General features: G+C 41.7%; 1 protein-coding gene across 10 annotated transcripts in view; it reads right to left on the bottom strand.

The window, feature by feature from the left end:
* The window catches only part of LOC111605050 (box A-binding factor), a 149,329-nt gene that overhangs the window by 37,090 nt on the left and 89,114 nt on the right, over positions 1 to 23,125 (bottom strand). For all 10 annotated transcript variants that reach the window (XM_023323386.2, XM_030224047.1, XM_030224046.1 and 7 more), the window contains 3 exons: positions 13,202 to 13,393; positions 11,363 to 13,144; positions 10,722 to 10,850 (listed from right to left, as the gene is read on the bottom strand). In XM_023323386.2, coding sequence (XP_023179154.2) covers positions 10,722 to 10,850; positions 11,363 to 13,144; positions 13,202 to 13,393 — 2,103 coding nt within the window. The remainder of the gene's footprint in view (positions 1 to 10,721; positions 10,851 to 11,362; positions 13,145 to 13,201; positions 13,394 to 23,125) is intronic.

The following is a 23,125-nucleotide window of genomic DNA, read 5'->3' on the forward strand; positions in this document are numbered from 1 at the left end:
TGAGTCTCGCTAGTCGTTACTTATGGTAAGTTCGCTCGCTATTCGTTACTTTTAGCATTTATGTTAGCTTTGTCTAGTCACTCGTTACTTTTAACTACTTTGGCAGTCAAGTTACGTTAATCTCGTCACTCGTTGCTTTAAAGCTTGAACTATCAGCGTAGTCTCTTTACTCGTTACTTTATACTTAGAGTCTCGTTACTCGTTACTTTTAGCAGCTTTGCTCACTATTCGTTAATCAGTTAAGTCAGTTAAGTCATTCGTGACTTTAGTACTGGAGTCTCGCTACTCGTTGCGTTTTCTTCACTATTCGTTACTATTATCAGTTGGGTAAGCTTAGATCCGTCGCTACTCGTTACTTTTGAATCACTTAGCATTCAGTGTTGGTCTCGTCGCTTCCCCACTCGTTGCCTTCCCGGCACTCGTCGCTCATACGGTTTGCCCGCTGTCGCTAATCCAGTCCGCACCTGCTGGCCCGTTACTTTCTCCACTATTACTAGCTCACCTGCTCCTCTGTAAGATGATGGCAATTACGGCAGCACAGAGCCGTGCTGTTTCGCTTTAGATACTTTGAGTAATAGTTGTACTAATATGAATGCAATTGATCGAACATTGGAAAATGAAAATCTAAGACAATGAAAATCATATACAGTAAACATACATAGAGACATACATACATACAGACAATACATACATATATATAAATATGTATTATTGAAAATGTCACATAGAATATAACGAAAAAGATAAATACATTTAGCTTATGGAAAAATAGAACACACACATTTACCATTTACATAAACGAACAACGAACGAACGATTTATGTAAAAGCGTTCCACATTTAGATAATACATAGATATATCAGAAAAAAATACATATTTTATATATGTAAACGAGTGTAGGTGTGTGTGGGTGTGTGTGTGGGTGTGTGTGTGTGTGTATGTGTATAGCATCAATGTTGTTAATTTGAGTTTTGATTTTTTTTTTTTTTTTTTTTTTTTTTTTTTTTCTTTTAGATTTTTTCGTTGATTTTTCATTATATAACTTAAAAAACACCAAAAGCGCTTTAGTACGATATTTTTTGTTGTTTATGTTTAATGCATTTTTATAGATAATATTTATAGTTGTTTTCTTTTCTTTTTCTTGCTATTTTTTCTTTTTTCTTTTTCTTTTTCTTTTGCTTTTTCTTTTTCTTTTGCACAACGTTCAGGGAACATGTTCGGTTTTTACTGGACCCCTCTTGTTTTCTAGGTTGAATTGATGGAGTATCTATATCTATATAGCTATAGCTTCCTGCTCTTCAACTGCTACTTCTGCTTTTTCTTCTTCTGCTTCTTTCTGTTCTGCTTGTTCTTTTCATTCTTTCTGTTTTCTTGTCTTGATTTTTGGATTATTATTATCATTATTATAATAAGAATATGTAAAAGCACAACACACAGTTTGACACATTGAAATATTTTTAATAGATAGTTAATTAAATAGCGAGAGATAGAGACAGATAGAGAGAGAGAGATATAGATACAGATACAGATAGAGAGAGAGAGAGAGAGAGCGCGCGTGTAAGACAAAGAGAACAAAGATAAGTAGCAAAAAGTCACATACATTAGCTTACACTTACGAGTATTAGATATATATTCAAAGTAAATAAAAAGTGAGTAGAAAGAAACAGAAAATATTCCACTAGTGAAACGAATGCTAAATTATTGACTGGAAGTTGCCTTGCGGCATGGAAATTGTGTATAAAAGCAAAAATTTCAATTCAAATTTCGGGATTTTTCTCAGCTCGGGAATGGTCCAAATTTCATGTGCAATCAAATTGGGTTCAATTTTCTTTTCGTTTTTCGTTTTTCTTTTCGTTTTTGAATTTTGATCAATTTGTTTTTATTTTTTAGGGCTTTTTGGTTTTATACGATTTTTTTTTTGGTTTTGGTTTTCGGTTTTTGGTTTTTATAAAGCGCAAACTCTAAGTGTGGAATTATGTATTCTTTTTTGTGTAATTTTTTTGGTATTTTTGGTATTTTTATGATTATACTTAAGCTAAAAAGTAGTACGAAACATGCAAAATACTACAGTACATGATATGATATACAAAGGCAAGTGTGGAAGGCTACAAAGTTGCGATAAATGTGGAAAAAAGTCAAAGCTTATATATGCATATATAAATATATAGATGTGTGTGTGTGCTTGGGTGTGTGGGTGTATGTGTGTGTGGATTAGTAAAACTTCTTGTGTGGATAACATTAAAATAAGTGTGTGAACTCATAAAGAAAGATGGGGAATAAGGATCTATTCGAAAGTGAAAAGTGAAGAGGAAGAGCTTCGAAAAGAGAGAAAGAAAGACACAGAAAGAGAGAGAGAGAGATTCAAGGAAGCTTTAACGCAAAGACAACTTGAGAGCACCAAAACTGAACTAGAAGCATTCAGCTTTAATGTTCTATCCAAATAGAGGCATTCCAGGCTAAGAGTGAAGTTTCCAAATTAGTTTAACGAATCGATCCTAAGGAAAAGAAACTTAAGTTTCACAGTATATCGATGTATCGGTACGATTATAGTGCGTCCTATAAAGGACAGGGCGTCTTGCGGTCAATCATGCCCAACCAAAACACTCTTGCGGCATGCCACTGCACAAACTGTTTTACAGAACACAAATTGAACCAAATCTTTGCCCGATCGATAAATATCGATAGAGTAGTGTATATTGTAGACGATCATGACCAACCATAACCCTCTTGCGTCACACTAATGAATAAATTGTTTTGCACAACGTAAATTAGCGATTATCAGCGATTAAACGACTAAGTTATCGATAAATATCGATGGAGTAAGTTGTATTCTAGTCAATCAAACCCAACTAAAGAACTCTTAAGTTCTCATTTTACAAATTGCTTTACAGAACACAAATTGAACAAAAAGTTTGCTTCTACAGAAATAATCGACTTAGTTATCGATAACTAGCGATAGAATAGGGTGCCTATAACCAATCTAGCCCAACTACAGAACTCTTCAGTGTTGCGCAGAACACAAATGAATGAAGAACTTTGCTTTACAGCGATTAATCGACCTAGTTATCGATAAATACCGATGCACAACCAGCTGCAATATCTGCAAGTCGAACTAGGAAATCAAAATTGAACTCTTTAATCTGTTCGATTGCGTACTCCGTCGCTCAAGGATCCACTGCACCACTGACTTAGAAAGCCAGCAACGGCAAGAACAACAACTGCATATGGCGCATATAACTGTACGATGTGGCCATGTTGCGTGATTTGCCTTTTGGGCAACCTTTTTTTCTGTGGTGCCAAAGTCGCTTTCCATTAGGCAAATTGCAGTGCGGCGTGGCTGTTGCCACAAACGAAATGCGGCTTATTATTCAATAAGGCTGCAGCGGCAATGTGGGTCACATGCTTCACTCTCTCTATGAGTGTGTGTGAGTGTGTGTGTGTGTGTGCGGTCAAAGAGCCAATTTGCATTACACACAGCTAGCCACATTGAGTTAGCCCAACTAGCAGTCGCAGCTTTAACCAAAATCTGCTGCTCGCCACACACACACACACACACACACACATACACAATTGTTTTCCAATCGAAGCGAGATGCTTCATTTGGCTCCATGTTATGTCGTTGAACTGTTGCAAGTTCAACGCGCTACCTTTTTGGCTAATGGAATCATTAACAGCGCCGCAGACGACAGCTCGACCGACCGACGATTGCCTGGCTGCCTGACTGAAGTCGCTGGCTTGGCACACTCACACTCCGCCTTAATGTCCTGGCCTGCGTCTGTCACTCACTAGAGGCAGCCAGCCCAGCTGCATCGACAGGCCGTCCGCTGGCTTGCCAGCCCTGTCAACGTCTGCGTCATCGTCTTGCGACTTGTCGCTCGTCGTCGCCATAATAATCAAATATCGATCGATGTGCGTCTGGTTTTCTGGTTTTTGGGCTCTTTGGCTTCTTGGCACAACAATTTTCGACTGTCGACAACATACTCTAGCCCAGAGCCTTGGGCCTTTGGCATGGCATAGCATATATAGCTTATGGACAGACTTTTATCGGTTAAATATACTTGAAGCATCTAGCTCTGATTTGCTTTAGATTGGTGAGGGTATTTGCTAGTCGTTCAGCTAATTTATTTCATTAGCTTTTAGTTGCTTTGCGCTTTCAGTTGCTTCTCCTTCTTTTAGTTGGCTGTTTTGTTTGGCATTGTTTGTTGCACTTAAAGCTACGTCGCTTTGCTGTTGCACGTTTCTTGCTTCGCTCGAATTTCAATATTAAAATCGCATTTTTAATGAAACTCGTTGAGCAGCGGCCCCAACTGCTGGCTGCTGGCTGCTGGCTGCCGGCCGCCCCAAAAAACTTCACTGCTGCCTCCAAAATAGACGCAAATAGATGACGCATGCGACGCATCTGGCAAGAGGAGCCAAGCAAACACACACACACACACACACATGCATATGTTAGGGCAGCACAGATAGCAAAGGGTTGCAGCCTTTAGTAATTTTTTGCTTCATTTTTTTTTTGGGCCGGTTTGGGTGGTTGGGGGCTTGGTGCAGAAGCCGTTAGAGCGGAAGCGACTATTTGAAATATATATTTTTTTTCGTAATATTTTTGCACAAATTATTATGTATTGTTATAATTTTAGCTTTTTCTATTTTCTGTTCTGCTGCTGTGCATTTCGTGAGCGAGAAGAGCAATGCAAACACACAACAATAACACACACGCACACACACCAGCATGCACTTAGACACACACACACACACAGGCAGGCGGCAGCTGCACATGTTGAGCTGCAGTGGGCGCTCGAAAGTATGCAACAATATTTTAAGCGCTCGCTTTTTCGGCCTTTCGTATGCCTGTGCCTGTGCGTGTGTGTGACTGTGTGTGTGGTAGGAGTGTTTTGTAATATTTTTTTGTTTTAATATATGTATATTCATATATATATACATATATTTTTGTGTGTGCCGTTTGACGTTTTGGTTACGGGGGCTGCGTTTCTGTTGTGGGCTGCGCCGTTGCCTGATTTTTAATAAAAATAAAATACACACACACACAGACGCACACAAAATGCAAACAGCTAAAGTAGTCGAAAGATACAAAAAAAAGAAAAAATTAAAAAGAAGAAAATGTGAAAATAAATATAAAAAGCGCAGCCCAAACAAAAGTCAGACACTGAATGCAGCGCGCGTGGGTTTGAGTTGAACTTCATTGGGAATGGAGAGTGCGCACGGACTTAAAGCCGTGTTCTGGCCAACAACGGCACACGGCCAAGGGCCAAGGGCCACGACATGCCAGATAACTTTAGCTTATCTAAGCTGTCCAAAGCAAAACAACTGCCCCTAGCCACGCCTTAGCAGACTGGTGAATAATCTATCTATCGATCTATACACTTGAGCAATCGACAATTATCGATTAAGGCATTTACTTGGCCAAGGCACATCATATTGAGCCCAAAAGCTATAATTTGTCTAAATATAACTTTTTATAATGTATAAGTGTTAATCGATAATTATCGGTATATTTATACATATCTGGCACATTATGTTCTGCATACATAGCCCACTTGAAGTCTTTGAAACTACTTAAAAGTTAGTTGAATGAGTTTTTCAATTCAACTACTTATCGATAATTATCGATATATGTATAGTTTTATGTTGCATGCAGCATTTGATATAGTCTGTTACAGTAATGTAACTAATGATCAATATTTATCGATATATCACTCTATGTGAGGCGTAATAAAGGCCAATGGAACTAGAAAAATCACTAATGACTTTTAAAGCGCAATAATTATCGATATACATGTATGCTTCTGAATACATTTGACTGTTGCTTGTTGATCACACCATTTGACGCCCTGTAAAGTCCACTTTAAGCGCTTGGCAAACATTCCGTTATGCTGAGCTATTAGCCTAGCCACTCCACTCCGTTCCCGTAAAAATTGCGTTAGCCATCGTCGGGCCTGCCCCATCCCACTCACGCGCTGCGAACGCATTCAGTGGCGCATGGTGCTGCGCCCAAAAATAAAAATAATAAAAATACAAAGCAACAAAACAAAAATATATATAAAAAAGAAGCACTTGAAAAACTTTGCAATCAACGCGGCGGACTGATTACAATGCCCGGGCAGCGCAGTCAGCGGAGACGGCAGCGCAGCTCCACCGAATGGAGAGAGCGAGAAAGAGAGTGGGTGAGGGTACGTGCACAAATGTGCAATGTGCGTGGAGTTTCGCTGGAGTCAAAGTGCTAGCTAACACACACAGACACACGCACACACACACAGATATCCGCACACAGACACACCCATGCATGAATCCAATATATTTTCGCTTTGGCATTTGTTGCGTTTCGAGATGTTTGTTTGGACGGCGTTGTATTATGTTTGTGTGTGTGTGATTGACAGTTGCCCCATTGATAAGAGCTGGCGTTAGCCATGGTGGACAGGGGGAGGACGCGGCAGTCGTTTCATATTTTTTATAATTGAAATGCGGCTGCCTAAATGCAGTCAAAAGTTATGCGAGCCTAAAAAAACAACGAAAAAAAACCACAAAAAAAATATGATACGCATACGCAGCTAAACAACAACAGAGAGAACAAGAGGAAGAGAGAGGCGAGACGGCGGCGACGATGACGATGACGCTGCATAAAATGCAAGCACAGCGACAGTTGAGCGTCGGCCTAAAGGTATGCTACAGAAGGAAAAAAATTGCATAAAGCATCGGCAACAACAACAACAACAACAAAAACGACGACGACGACGACGACGACGACGCAGCGAGCAGGCAAATGAAAATATGAAGGCGACTGTGAAGTAGAAGGAGCATAGGCACAGCAGCAATATAAATATGGAGCGAGAAGGAGAGAGCGCGAGAGTGAGTGAGCGGGCAAAGTCAGACGTGTGGGTAAGAGAAGCTTACAAAAAAACACACACACACATGTAAATAAAGAAGGTATTTGTTTCAAAATTAAATACGCACGTGTAAAAGTGTGTGTGTGTGTGCAACTGCAGTCTGTGCATGAAAGCAAAGGGTAAAAGAAAGCAAAAGTTGTTGCTGCTGTGGATGTTGTCTTTTTGCGCTTATGCGCCGTTATTATTTTTATTATTCTTATAATTTCTAGACGTGCCCAAACAGAGCGAGTAGCAAGATGAAGAAGAAGAGCGAGAAAAACGAAAAAAAAAAGGAAAAAAGGAAAGTGTAAAAGCAAAAGTATTTATGAAGCGGCAAATGCGGCTAGGCTAAGCTATGCAAAGAGAGCGGCAACTGGGATAGCGGAGGAATAAGAGAGTGGCAGAGCGGGCGAGTGGTGGAGAGTAAGAGCACAGTCATTTGCATATGTGTGTGTGTGCGTGTGTCAGCGTCAATGTCCGACAACGACTCCAGACACAGTCGCGTGTGTGAGGCTCTGCTACCTTTTTTGCTGCTATTTATTTTTCGGTTTTTGTTTTTTTTAGATAAATTTTTATTTGAATTTATGCACATGTGCGTTGCACGTGTGTGTGTGCAAGTAATGCGCTACGCAGCATTTTACGGCCATTGCAGGCTAAGCAGCTGCAGTTGCAGCTAAAAAACTTTCAAATTTAGCCTAATATAGATACACGGACAAGCATTGATTGTCCTACATGAATAGCTATCGGTAACGATCTGCAAATATTTATCGTTATTGCTAAGACAGACATATAGCGCCTACAGCCAGTTGAGCTAGTCGAACATTGTCAACGTGTTTGGCTTGCCGACTGCATTCGTTGCGTTGCGTGTCGCTTGGGGTCGCACACAGCACGTTATCCTCTCTATGTATATGTGACTCTGTGTGTGCTTCAATCCTACCCATCCCCGGCCCTATCGTGCGTCGCTTAAATTCGTCAAGCGTTGCAACAAAGTGCGTTTTGTACTTTTTCTTTGCACTGGCGACGGCGACGACGCTGTCGTCGTTGTCGCTGTTGACGAGCACGGCGAAAAAAAAAACACACACACACACAAAAAAGAAATGGCAAAAGCTTTCGCCGTATACACACACACACACATGTGCACACACGCACATGCAGGAGCAGAGCCAAGAAATATAATAAAAACGACAGCAGCGACTATATTTTTGTTTTTGTTTTCGTCCGTTTTTTTCTTGCTGCTTGTTCACAAAAAATGTTCGCTTAAAAAGGCAGAAGCGGCGACATTTTAACAGCGAGGGGGGATCGCAAGCGTGTGTCGAAAAAGAAACAAACGCGGAAATAAGAGAAAATCGGAAGAAGAAAACGTAATGTGAAAATATATATATTTGCCGGAAGCTAAATGTGTTTTTTTGGTTTTTTTATTTTTTTTTGCTGACATCGCTGCGACGCTGCTGTCGCTGCTGCCGTTTGCGCTCTCCTTAAATATGGCAAGTACAGTTGTGCTCGCTGCGCCTAAATGCACGCTTCAAGCATTTTCCACTGGCTGCCAAATTATTATTTTATCTAGCCAACAAGGGGCGGCAGCTTATTCTGTCTGTCACAAAGGATTCGCCTTATCAATGCGAAAATATTGAAATTGAAATTGAAATTGAAAAACTGTAATATGTTTTATTTAATTATTTTCGAATGCATTTTCCTGTTCGTTTTGCGACATTTTTCTCATTTGCCCCGCTGGCAGTTTGTATTGTCGCTGGTGTCATAAATTATGGGAGTCCATGAGGGAAAAGAAAAAAGAAAAGTCAGAAATTTGAAACACGAAATGACAAAACAATGAACGAGGCCAAATGGCAGTGTCTGCCGTATGCTCGACTCTCTATGCGCTTCTCATGCTGTTAAGTGAGGTTAGTTTTCACTGGCATTTACAATGCTAAGCAAATTTAGTTCTATATCTGTATATGCCCAATTTCAACAGAAACGCTGCTCTCTATGCGCTTCTCATTGTGAAAAGTGAGGTTAGCTTTGATGCATAAAGAGAAACGTTAACATATAGTTTGCCAGTGCAGGGCATATGCAGCAGCGCATATGCTTCGGCTTAGACGAGGCCGTACGTTGGCCATATTGAAAATTATAGTGTCGTAAACATGCAACTGCAATAGCCACGAACAACAACAACAACAACAGCAACAACACTGGGCTCGTGGCAAAAAAATTAAATTAAAATAGAAAACAAACTCTCGAACATGGTCAGCAAATAAATAAAAAATAGCCGGGCTAAAAAGGCTAAAAAAGGCCAAAAAACGAAAGCTTTCGGTGGACGGAGCCAAAGCGAATTGCAAGCGGAAATTGCAATGGCAATGTGTGTGTGTGTGTGTGTGTGAAGTAACGAAATCCGCTGGCCACACAAAAACAACATTAGAAACCAATGCAAACTAAGCTGAAACACAAAAAGAAAACAAAGAAACGAGAATGAAAGAGAGAGAGAGAGAGAGCGAGAGAGGAAGGAAGGGAGGGAGAAATGACATTTTGCTGTGCGAAAACTTATTGCACAGAGTGTTTACTATATAGAATATATATATATATATATATATATATATATATATATATATATATATATATATATGTATGTATGTGTATGTGTGTGTGTGTGTGTATGTAGCTAAGTTTACAAAGTGGAGGAGTGTGTGTGTGTGTGATAGAGATAGCAATACGTATAGACAAAAATACGAGTGTTTTTAGATAGAAAGAGAGCGCACTACTACGTGGAACAACAACAACAACAACAAAGAATTTAAAAGAAGAAGAAATAAGTATAATATATATATATATATATATAAATATATAAATATATAGATATATATATATATAGAGAAACATATACAATGAGAACTTCAACTGAACAACTAACTAAAGATATATATATATATATATATGTATACTTATATATATATATATATATATATATATATAGATGTGTGTATATATAGATATTGATTATTTAAAGAGATAAAAATACATATATATATATATAAACATATATACATATATATATATATATATATATATATGGTTATGGATATGGATATGGATATAGATATAGGTATATATATATATATAAAATTCATAGACAAAGAACACGACGAAGAGCAAAAACATGTGTTGAGTTTTGATTTGTTTTCTTTGCTTAGATTTGGTTTTGTTTTGTTTTTTTTTTTTAATTATTGTTATATATAATATATATGATATTGAGAGAGATATTTATATATAAATATGCAATGTATATATATAAATGGCAGGTATATAAACGACAGACAAAGAGAGAGAGATAGAGAGAAAGAGAGAGAGAGAGACAGGGCGTATACGTAATATTGTGTTGAAATTATAATTTGAACAGAGAATTTGGAGCTTGGACGCAAGTAAAAGATAGTTAGAAAGTGTGTAACAGAGATAGAGAGAGGGAGAGAAAGAGAGAGAGAGAGAGAGAGAGCGTGTAGCCTGATTGATGTATTTAGGTAATACTATAGAGATATAGTTCGCATTCGATCTGAATGGCTGGGTCAATTTGAGCTGCTCAGAGTGCTCCGAGCGAGAAAGAGAGAGACAGATAGAGAGAGAGAGAGAGTGTGTGTGAGAGAGAGAGGAAGAGTGTGAGTTTCTCAAGTCGAATTCGTTTATATATTACTTTGTTTAAGACCTATCGAAGCAGCAAAAGCATTCACTGAATGGACTTGGAACAGGGTTACGGATTATTTAATGAACGGGGGCTCTGAGGCGTTCGGGTTGGTTGGGAGTGGGGACGCTTGGTATGGCTGGGAGTATTTGCTGGAGACATGGCTATTAAACACTTACCGATTCGTGCGAGGCGCGATAGTCCAGGTCGCCGCCCAGTCCGCCGCCAGCTGATGCCGAACGCGGTTGCATGTGTCTACTGTGACTGCTGTTATCATCCTCACTGCAATCGATCTCTTTCTTGAGGCTCTGCAAAGTTCGAGAGGCGTGAGTAGGCGTTGAGAGAGAGAGAGAGACAGAGAGAGGGGCAGAGAGAGAGGGGAAGACAAAGCTTAACATGGGCTTAACATGGGCTTAACATTCACATTTAACATTAACATTTAACATTTGATCAGAAGACTCAGCTGCGAGCCTGCCTTGGGCGTCTGCTGATAAGATCGGCTGATTCTTAAAGATCATATAGATATATATAATAAAAGACTTTTGCTTATGAGACTAACGAAGCGACTAACGCCCACTCTAGCAATAGGTAGCGGCCTAGGCTGTTGGCCTATGGGGTCTAAGCCATATCTAAATTCTTTCTACGGTCTGCCCTAAAGCAACTTGAGCTGTGGCAGCAGCTGGAGAGGCAGACAGCCTTTCCGGCAATAGCATTTCCAGACAAGGCTCGATAACTGCATGTTATCGATAACTATCGACAGTAGTTACCCTGCTAATGGGTCAGTGCTACGTTTCGAGCTTAGCTTGGGGCAGGCACTTACCAATGGCACCGATTGCACTGGCAAGAGGCCGGCTACGTTGCCGGGATTCAGGAGGCTGCTGGAGCGTCCGTCGGCAGCGGCGTTGCTGCCGTCGCGCGATGAACGCGACGATGGGCGTCCGGATTGCGACATCGACAGACTCAGATCGGAGGCAACGGCATTGCCGCCGCCGCCGCCGCCGCCGCCAGGTGTGGAGCGAGCTGATTCCATGGCGGCGGCTGCTGCTGCTGCTGCGGCTGCTGCGGCGGCTGCTGCTGCCGACGATGAGGGCATCGAGATTAGCGGTGATGGTATAACGGTAGAGCCCGTAGAGAGATCGACACCGCCGCTGCTCATCTTCATGTTGAGGCCCATCTCGTTGCTGCTGTTGTCCGCCTCATCGTCGTCGTCCAGATCCATCTCGTCGTCGTAGTCATCGTCGATCACCTCTGTCTTCGGCTGCAGCCCGCCGCTGGCGCTGGGCGAGTGAAGCAGCGATTCATGCGCTGCTGCTGCTGCTGCCGCTGCTGCTGCTGCTGCTGCGGCCGACGTTGCTGGCTGATCGTGCCGATGCTCATCATCGTCCTCATCGTCATCATCATCATCGTCGTCGTCGTCATCGTTCTCGGTCTGGGCACGCCGCGCACTGTGATGCGCGATGCGTTGCGCGATGTCGCGTGCAGCGGCTGCAGCTGCTGCTGCCGCAGTTCGATGGACAACGATGACGTGATCATCCACATCGGTCATATCATGATCGTCCGGCTCGTCCTCGTCGTCGTCATCAATGTCAACGGCCACGACATGGCTGCTCGGCTCGGGCGTTGCATGCGCTGTGCAGTCGTTGGCGTTGACGTTGACGTTGCCGTTGCCGTTGCTGCCACTGCCGCTGGGCGAGGCGCCCGTTGAGGAGGAGCACGTGGCTTTCATTTGGTTGTTGCTGCTGCTGTTGTTGCTGCTATTGTTGTTGTTGTTGTTGCTGCTGGTGTTGTGGCTGCTGCTGTTGTTGTTGCTGCTGCTATTCTTGCTGCTGCTGTTGTTGTTGCTGCTGCCGTTGTTGTTGTTGTTGTTGTTGTTGTTGTTGCTGCTGCTGTGGCTGCTCGTAGAGCTCTCTGGCGGCATGGCATGTGGCTCAGCGGACGCAGCTGTGGCGGCGGCGGCGGGTCTTTGATAAAGATCTAGCGGCATTGATGTATCCTCTTCCAGCTCCTCCACCAGCTCATCGTCCTCCTCCTCCAGCAGCTCCTCAGCATCATCGTCGTCATCCTCGTCCTCGTCCTCCAGCAGCTCAATGGCTGCTGTGCTGCTGCTCGCTGGCCGCTTTGGCGGCGGCGTCGGACTGCAGCGTTCGCCGGCCTCGCGCTTCGACGCGGACGTCGCTGCTGACGCCTCGGACGCAGCTGACGTTGACGCTGCTGCTGCTGCTGCTGCTGCTTCTGCTGCTGTTGTTGCTGTGCTTGTTGCTGTTGCTGTGGTTGTTGTTGCTGCTGTTGTTGTTTCTGTTGCTGCTGTTTTACTGCTGCCAGCAGCTGTTGTCGCCATATTGTCCGCTGCTGCTGCTGCTGTTGTTGCTGTCGTTGCAGCTGCTGTCGCTGCTGCTGCTGCTGCTGCTGTCGTGGCTGTTGAAGAGCTGGGAGCTGACACCGCCGCTGCTGCTGCTGCTGCTGCGTCCAGTGGACTGTCGGCCGCCTTGCTGCCACTGCCGCTGCCGCCGCTGGCCTGCGAATGGGGACGCAGGCGATCTGGCTCCCGCTCGGGCTCCCGCAGCGTCGTGTTCTGATTTGTCATCTCGGCTAGGCCTTTAACCTGGCAAAGAAAGGGAATTTCAGTTGGATCTCATGGCCCGCTGCCCTCCGGCCTTACCTTCAGTGATTCGGCTGTCTTGAGCAGCGCTGGCAACTGACAATATTGCACGTTCACCTCGCCCTTGTACATGAATTCAACTAGAGTTTGCAGCTCGGCAAAACGGACGTCCTTCAGTATCACAATTGGATGTGGATCGGAGTGCTGCAGAAACAGGCTCTGGAAATACGAGGAGCAGGCCGACAGCACCACCTGCAATAGACAAGCCGCCAGGAGCAAATATCAAGCTAACTGAATGTCAAAGTGCGTGTCAAGTGCTGATCAGCTGATCGACAGCCAATACGATTCGCTTATTGTCTAATGTGAAACATACTTAAAATATCAAATAAATCAATCAAATGTCAACTGGTTCAACTCGCCTCCTGTTGCCTGTTACACACCTTCGCTCTGAGCTCCCATTCACAATGGTTTCGGCACATTGTCAACTATTCAGCTCTTATGTTTACAAAGAGAGACTCTTTACTCTTTGGTTTTGAGTTTCTCCCTGTTCATCCGTTCGTCTATCCGTCCGTCTGTCTGTTCGTCCGTCTTGCTTGCTTGTTTCCGTCCTTCGGTCCATCAGTCCTTAGGTCTGTCTGCCTGCACATACAGGCAATGCGTCCATACATCTGTCAGTCCTTCCATCGTTCAGTCCGCCTGACTGTCCGTTTGTCCTTCCGTCCTTCCGTTGTTCCATTCATCCATCTGTCTATCTGTATTTCTATTCGTCAAATCGTCCAACCATCTGTCTATCTGTCCATCCATGCGTCAGTCTCTCCATCTATCCATCCATCTCTCTCCATCCTCTTGTCCATCCGGCAGTCCGACCGTCCGTCTGTTCGTCTGTCCTTCCGTCCTTCCATTTAACCTTCTATCCACCTGTAACTACAACCGTCCATCCGTCTATACGTCCGTCTGTCCCTACATCTGTTCGTCTGTTCATCTTCCCGTCCATCCGTCCATCCAGAAGTCCCTCTATCCATCCATCCGTCCGTCCGTCCGTCCATCTGTCCATCTGTCCGTCCGTCTCTCCATCTGTTCGTCTGTTCATCTACCCGTCCATCCGTCCATCTATAAATTCTTTTGCCTACCCTTTGAGTCACTTTCGTATATATTGATTTAATATTTATATTATCCATGGATCTTATGAGATAATTATGATATTCAGCTGGAAGCCTTCATATCATTGCAATACCTAAAGGATCTTACTTTTATATTGAGATAATAATACCAATAATAGCCATAGCAATATCGTAACTAACTCTATTTGCGCTCCAGCTATGATCGTCCATGAAATTTGTATTAAATAATTGAAAATCGAATTGAAAGTTTATTGAAATTTATGAAATCGAAGTTCGTAGAGTTGGGAATGCGAATAAATTGAAAGCAAACGCTTAAATGATCCTTGGAGCGTGAGGCTAATCGATAAAATATATCGATTCAACATTAGAAAGCAGTCAGCGAGAGAGAGCGAGAGGGAGGTAGGTAGGGAGAGAGGGCAACGAGGCAACGCTACATTTATTAGATTTACGATCAGCGTGGGGCATCGGCTTCACTTTGAAGATGCTGTGCAGCAACTGTGGCAACTGTGGCAGCTGTGGCAACTGTGGCAACTGGTCAACTGGCTGGCGATTGCTGCGGGCGTCAAGGCGTGAACACGCCACGAATGACAATGCGCTGCCAGCAACAGGAATGGGAGCAGCAACAGCCACAGCAACGGCAACAATCTGGCCGCATATCTGTCGAGTTTTATGTGCGCTTGCACGCCTTGGGGTATGCAATGCCAGGTGAGTGTGAAGAGGGAGAGAGGGCGGCAGGGGTAGAGCGGGATGGCAGCATGTTGTAAATTTTCATGGCTTGGCAAATTGAAAAGGCGTCGGCCTGGCATTTCGCATCTACTCGATTCGGGCCGACTGCCTAATGAGCTTTTGGCTATTGGCCACGTTTCGGGCAGATGTTGGAACGGTCTGGCCTGGTCTGCGCCTGCTCTGCGCCTGTCACGCGCCCCGTTTGCACTAGAATTTATTTAAAAAAATGCAATCGGCGCGCACACGCCCCCAAACGCAAAAGGCCGCAACCAAAATGAGCGCTAATAAATTCACGCGCATATTAGTGGACCCGTTTGCCCCTATATATATATATATATATATAGTTATATAGTGTGCATCTGCAGTTGAGGAAGAAGCAGCAGCAACGGTCTGCGCGTCTGGCATTAAGAAAATCGAATTTCCTGATTACAGCAGGCAGCGGCGCAGGAGAAGGCGCTGTCCAGGCGTCGCAAATTGCCAACACTTTTAATTGAACGCCGCTGTCGACGTCGCTGCCTGCGCTGCCTGCGCTGCTGCTGTTATTATTAACATTGCGGGCATAACGCCCCCAAAGCTAATGAACGCCAAAGGCTTTGATTTCTAACGCCAGGCGCAGTTAGAAAATGTTGCATGTAATTTGCGGCCAAATAGTCAACAACATAAATTGCCATAGATTAAAGCACGCAGCAGCAGCAGCAGCAGCAGCAGCAGCAGCAGCCACTCCATCCAAGTGGGGGCCTGAGCGATCCTCAGATTGCGTGCTCAGTTGTGGGCGTTGCCACACTTTCCCATTGCGGTTCGTATAAATCGTCAACAAATTTAAATGAAATTACCAAAGGCAGCCAACGCCTCGGAGCTGCACGTTCGAGCCAGCCAAATGAACTGGAACTGCAACTGGAACTGGTTCGGGAACTACAGTTGAAACAGCTACTGCCAAGGCTATAAATCACTGCAGCCAACAACAACGACGACGACGACAACTGTTTCAAGGGCAGCTCCTCCAATTAACCAAACGCCGCCCCAGACCAATCAATGAAACTATATATATATATATATATATATATATATCTGATAATTAGAAATATATGTATATATATATATATCTGATAATTATAAATATATATATATATACATATATCGGATAGATAATCTGATTAAGACTAGAGTTCGAATCCCACAGGCAGTTAGCCTGAGGCATAATGAGCTGACGGCAAGAAATAGTAGTAAAAAGTAGCATAAAACGTAGTAAAAAACGCCACAAAAAGTAGTTAAAATTAGCATAAAAAGTAGTAAGATGTAGCAAGTACTAAATGGTAGCAACAGTTATGAAAGGTAGTAGATAGTAATCCATAGTGCTAGATCTATGTGTGCAATAAAAAATTGAACTTAAATCTCTAATGATTTGGCGCTATTTTGTAGTATTTCCTGCTATATATATATTATATTTTTGGTATTTTTTGTGATACTTTTTAGTATTTCTGAGTTTAATATTATTTTGTATATTTTTTAGTATGTTTAGTTTTTAGTATATTATAATTTTGTATTTATGTGCTACATTTTAGTTTTTTTTTTTTGGTATTATGTATTTTTTGTGATACTTTTTAGTATTTTTAAGTTTAATATTTTGTATTTTTTTCGTATTGTTAGATTTTAGTATATTAAAATTGCTTATGCAAAATTTTAGTATTTTTGGTATTTTGTATTCTTTTGATACTTTTTAGTATTTTTAAGTTTAATATTATTTTGTATTTTTTTAATATTGTTACTTTTCAGTATATTAATTTTTTTTGTGCAAAATTTAAGTATTTTTGGTATTTTGTATTTTTTGTGATACTTTTTAGTATTTTTAAGTTTAATATTATTTTGTATTTTTTGTAGTATTTTTAGTTGTCAGTATATTTTAATTTTGTATTTTGTGCTAAATTTTAGTAATTTTTATTATTTTGTTTTTTTTTTTTATTTTTGATTTTTTTTAAATATATGTAGTATATTTTGGTATATTAGTATATTAGTAGTAGAAAGTAGTAGTTTATAGTACTTAATACAAGTATGATAGTAGTAGATGCTGCTAGGTGCTGTGCTGTTAGCAGCATATATAATTGCCAGAGTATTTGCCATAGAGTGGAGTGCGGGAGAAGCGCAAACGAAAATAAAAATATTAACAAAATATTATAATAATAATAATAATGCTGATGATAATAATGATAATGATGATAATAATAATAATCATAATGATAATAAAAATAGCAACAAAACAGAGGAAAATATGAAATTGAAGGTAATCACAATGTTTTGGCACAGCCGCAAATTGTGCGGATCAGCCGGAGGCGTGGAGGCGCCTTTAGGGGCGTGGCACAAGTGGGTGCAGCGGTGCAGCAGTAGCGCAGCAGCAAGCCGCTGCAGCTGCAGCTGCAGCTTAAACTATATTAAGACATAAAAGCAGAGAGAGTGAGAGAGAGATGCAGAGGCAGAGGCAGAGGCAGAGGCAGAGGCAGAGGCTGAGGCAGAGGTAAAGCCAGAGCAAAGGCAGAGATGGAGACAGAGGCAGAGCAGAGGCTGAGGCAGACGCAGAGACAGGCAAAGAGAGAGAGGGAGAGAGAAGTTTGCTGGGAGACAGAGCTGCATGTTGCAAGTTGCACGTTGCAAGTTGCCTTTTGCTGAGCAGCACAACAAAATAGCAGATGGCAAACCAACAACAACAACAACAATGAGATGAGCATTGCCAGCGGCAAATGTTAAATTCCAACAACAACAACAACAACAGCAGCAGCTCAGGTAAATCTATGCACGTTTATATAGAGAGCGCAGGCGATATGCTAACATTATAATTTGCATATTTCGCCGCAGTGTTTTTGGCGACCCAACTCAACGCTGTTGGGTGGTCAAGCAGCAACAACAACAACAACCTGAACAACAACAACAATCAGTGCTTATTTTCAGGGAGTGGCCTTAATAGAAATGTTAACCTTTTGCAACAGCGCCTCAACTTGAGTTATACAGAAATATATAGAAACTATACATAGCTATACAGATGCCTATATGGAAACTGTATATATTGTATGTAATATATATATATATATATATATATTGTATATATTGTATGTAATATATATATATATATTGTATATATTGTATATAATATATAGTACATAGTAGAAAAAACCTCTCAACATTCGCCCAAACTATTTATCGACTGTTTTTTTTTTTGCGTTACCTAAGTTTAAATCGTAAAAAAGTAAACAAATCTATTCGTAATATAGTTAAAATGGACATCATTGGATAGAACATTTAATGACATTAGTTTGGAAAAGCCTATGTGAGGCTTGCGCAATCTGGAACATCGATTTGCGCAATCTGCCCACGGCTCTGCCAGCCCCTGGGCTGTAATGGGATTTCGTCAACAACTTGTGGACGTTACTCAGTTTCCTTACTTCATTCATCATCACGATGTTGGACGAAGCGTGCGGTAAGTTTGACGAACAGGTCAATTATTTGGACAACAAATTTCAATGATTTGCAGGCGTTACTTTGATGTACGTCTATACATAATGCCATGTCAAGCCAAACTCAACAAAGATAAACTATCAGCGCTGAAATGGGTTGTCAAACGAAACAGTGAAGCGAACTCAAAGCTGTGAAACTCTATAGAAAACACCAAAACTTATCTAAAATGTCTGCAGCTGGCTCTAAAAGATATGTACATATGTATATATGCTAATATATCACTATATATATATATATATATATATATATATATATATATATATATATTACCAAGGGCATCATTTTGATCTACTCTGAACATCAATTCCCCAATTTTCTATAAGGTCTAAGAATTTTTTGAAATTTCACCATAAAAAACATATATTTAAATTAAAAAAATTAAATCGTTTAAAGCCAAAAATTAGCTAAAAAATATTTATTTTATTAAAATTTTTTTTTTAACTATGTGAATTTAACAAAACTTCTACATTCCAGTGTAAAAAACAACAAAAGCTTTTTGCAGTTAACTTTTTCTGGCCTTTGATGCTGATTAATGGCCGAAATGGAGAAGTTTGGCAGCAAAATATAAAAAAAAAATGAAATAATATAAAATAAAATATAAGAAGCAACAACAACAACGTCGACGACGACGACGAAAAGTGCAGAAAAAGGCCAAACAAAAATATGGCATTTCTAATTTAACAACTGCGCTTCAAATAAAAATTGCGTTTTTTGCCGACTGCTGCTGCTGCTGCTATTTAATTATTTTCTTAGAGCTCATTTCAGAGGCGGCAGCGGCGGCGGCGGCAACTGCGACGGCGACGGCGACAGAGTGCGGGCAGCAAGCACACATCACATGTTGACCTTGATATTCGCATTCGCAGCGGAACCAACTTTGTGTGCAAGCGTCTGTGTGCGTGTGTGTTTGTGTGTGCCTGTGCGAAGCGGCGTGCAAAGCATTAAGCAAAAGCAGCGTCAGCGTCAGCGCACGCAACGCAGCAGCTGAAAGCTTTAACGCCGTTTGTCGTTAGTGTAGCGTGCGAAACGACAGCAGCGCAGCAGCAGCAGCACCAGCCAGGGCGGAGGTACCGAGAAGGAGGAGATGGCAAAAGGCAAGGGCGCAGCGCGTTTGTAAAACTTGCGAGTGCGCGGGTGTGCGTGTGTGTGAGTGTGCATGTGTGTGCCTGTCTTTGTCTATATGCGCACAAAATGTGAATTGCAAAAACGCAGGAAAAAATAAATAAATAAAATTAAAAATTATCTCATCAAATGTGGCAACTGTTTATTTTAAGTATATTTTTTCTATGCATTTGTGTGTGTGCGCTTGTATTTGTATTTGGGGTTTTTGTTTTGGGTGCGTTAATTTCTGTATACTTTTGAGTTGATTATGGCCATTATGATTAAGTTAATTAGACAAATGCAACCAAAGGCAACCACAAATCATAAATAAATGAATTCCATTTGCAAGCCATCAAATATCTTGGAACGCCTTCATTCCAAGTTCGCTTCGCGCCTTCTCTCGCTCACTCTTTTCTGTTGACTGATTGCACGAAGCCGGACGAGTTGCGCTAATGCGACGATGACCTTGGAATTAGAGTCCAAGCAAAATTAGTGTGGCGAAAAAAAAATATAAAAAAATAACAATACATATATAAGAAGCGAAGCCAAAGCTTAAACCAAAACTCAGCAAAGTGAAAAAACACAGCTACAAAATCTATGCTTAAGAAAGAAGTCTCCAAAGAGCGAATATACAAATTGTAGACGTGCATGTGTGTGTATGTGTATGATTTATGACACGAATGTATGTAAATATATACAAATCAGAGTATGCACACACATACATACATACATACATACATATGCATATAGTGCTTTTCGCATTCTCTAGTGATCGATGCTTTTTGCACTTTATCGTTAAATACATACAGACATAAATATGTACATACATATGTGTATCAGTTTATGTCTCTGTTTTCTGCTGCCATTCACATGTCGCACTCACACATACTTCAATGTACGCATGGAATCAGCTGTTTTGCGCGTCACACGCATTTTTGTCGTCTCACGCACATTTTTTGAGCTCCAGACACAGACGCGCCCCCAAAAATACAAGAAATTAAAACAACAACAGCAAAACATGCGTAGAGGCAGCGACGCAATGTCTGAGATGACGTCACATCAAACAAGTTCGTGTGAGAGTGCGCGTTCGCACGTTTTGCATGCCAGAGACATACAGCGTGAGAGAGAGGGACCGCACAGCAACAGGCAAACGGTTAACGTTGACGCTGGTGTTGCTGTCGCGGTTGTCTGCCCACTTGTTGCGGACGAAATGACGCACAAAACGCATAAACCAAATGTATATACATACATACATGCATACTTATACATAAGTATGTGTGTGTTTTGCATATAGTTGCTGTTGCTGCTATCGTCTGCATACGTGCGTGTGTATGTATACGCGTTGTGTGATTGAACGAGTTTTATATTTATACAAACGCACACACAAGCATATACTTATACATACATACATATATATATATATGCATGCTTGTATGCATAAACAGCATTGACATTGAACTTGAACTTGAACATTGCGTTACGTTGCGTTGCGTTGCGCTGCGTTGCTTTACGCATTGTTCGGTTCTTTTGGGTTGCCGTTGCTGTTGCGGTTGCTTATCAACTTGTGCCGTTATCTGATGATAAAAAGCGTGAGCGATAGGTAGAAAGAGAGAAAGAGCGGGAGAGAGAAAGGAAGGGTTCATGCATTTGCAATTAGTGCGAAGAGTGCAGAGCAGACGACTGGGCCTTCCTCCGTCAAGGTCGCAATGCAAATTTATGCGCACATGCGAGAGATTTATTTATGCGACGCCTGCGCTGCATTGTTTACAATTCGTAATTAATTTATGGCTGCGACTGCGGCTGCGGCTGCGGCCTAGGCTGTGGCAGCGACAGCGGCAGCTGTGACAGCTAATTGCAGGTAGTCGACGCGAACGCCAGCGGCGCCACACAATAGCGTCTAAATAATATCCGCCCAATGGTCAGCAGAACAGCACAAACAGAACAGAGCGAAACAAAAAAAAAGTGAATTAAAAATAAACAGCAGACTTTGCCAAAGCTAAATTGCTGCAGCGGGACAGCGGGGGACAGCGGACAACGCTGCACGCACAAAAGACGCGCCGGAAAGTCGCTCAAATCGCTCGACGTCCGTCTGTGCGCTTTGTCCGCTGCCATTGTCATTGTCTAACAACAATTGCGTGTTGTGTCTGTGGTCAGCAGCGGCAAAGGCAGCAAAAGCTTTTGTGGTCATCCATTTGGTAGCCGGAAGCTCGCAAGACGGCCAGCGAGAGCGACAGCGACGCGTCGCAGCAGCAGGACAAAACATTGGCAGTGAGACAATCGCAGCACTTGACCCGCCGAAATACCACACACACACACGTACACGCACACAAATATGTTTAGGGAGGCATCTTCAAGGTCAGCAACAGGCGATTATCCCACGCTAAGCAAAGGGACAGCAATAGCTCTTCCTCTTGTCGCTGTCCACCAAACAATAATTGGAAATGAAAAAAAAAACCAAAGTAAAGCGAAAGGAAAAGCAAAAGCAAAAGCTCATGAATGGAGCGGTGGCAGGAGTGCGAGGGAGATAGCAAATGGCAAGTCGTGCTGATATTGATTTGTGTTGTTGTTGTTGTTAACAATTTGTTGCAAATTGTAAAATGTTGCCAGCAACATAATTTAATTGACGCCGTTATGGGCACGGCTGCAGCAGCAACAACTGCCACAACAACAACAGTAACATGCGATCAAATCTCATGTAGTCGTTACATTTTGGGCAACGCGATTTGCAAGCGAAACCGGAAAGAGAACGTTTACCGTTACCGCATGCGAAGGAGTGGAAGCGAAGCACTGTGGGCAGCGCAGCTAAGAAAACAACACAATTGCGCATGGCACTGGACAAGCGAAAGCAAACGGCAAAAAGAAATGCATTTGTTTAAATATGATAGATGGAACGAGTGAGTGTGCGTGTATGTATTTATTCATATTTATATGAAAATGAATTATGCATATCTAATGTAAGGTATCTGTATCTTACTTGATGCATATGTATATTTATGTATGTATTTATGTATATATATACTCTCATGCTCTCACTCTCTCTCTTTCTCACTCTTGGTATTCATCTTTAGCACTTACAAATAGCCATATCAAACTCTTGAAAATCGCATAGAGAGGCATTAAGTGCGCCATTCACACTGCACTCAAATGGAGTCACTTCAAAACTGTGATATACATATGTATATCTACATATATAAACATATGTATGTATATTTGTTAATCTTCCAAAATATAAACAAAAATAATTGCACAAAAGAAAAGTCAAAAAAAAAAACGAAAAAAGACAAGAAAAAACAAGACAACTTTTTAAGCTAGCGTTTTAAAACGCGCCAACGCATGCGCGCGTTTATTTTCAGTTCCTGTTACTGACGTCACTTGTCAGCAACAACATGTTGTTGTTGTTGCTGCTGCTGCTGTTGCCGGGCCACGCAGCTCGTGTCTCCGCTGACCTTCAGACTGGGTTTTTAATTTAGCTGCGCTGCCCGGCTGCGTTTTTGCCTTTGTTATTATTGTTGTTGTTTCCAGTTGTTGTTGTTGT

This window comes from Drosophila hydei, unplaced genomic scaffold (genome assembly GCF_003285905.1).
Source record: "Drosophila hydei strain 15085-1641.00,03,60 unplaced genomic scaffold, DhydRS2 tig00000339-arrow-arrow-pilon, whole genome shotgun sequence".
In the NCBI taxonomy this organism is placed as follows: Eukaryota; Metazoa; Arthropoda; class Insecta; order Diptera; family Drosophilidae; genus Drosophila; species Drosophila hydei.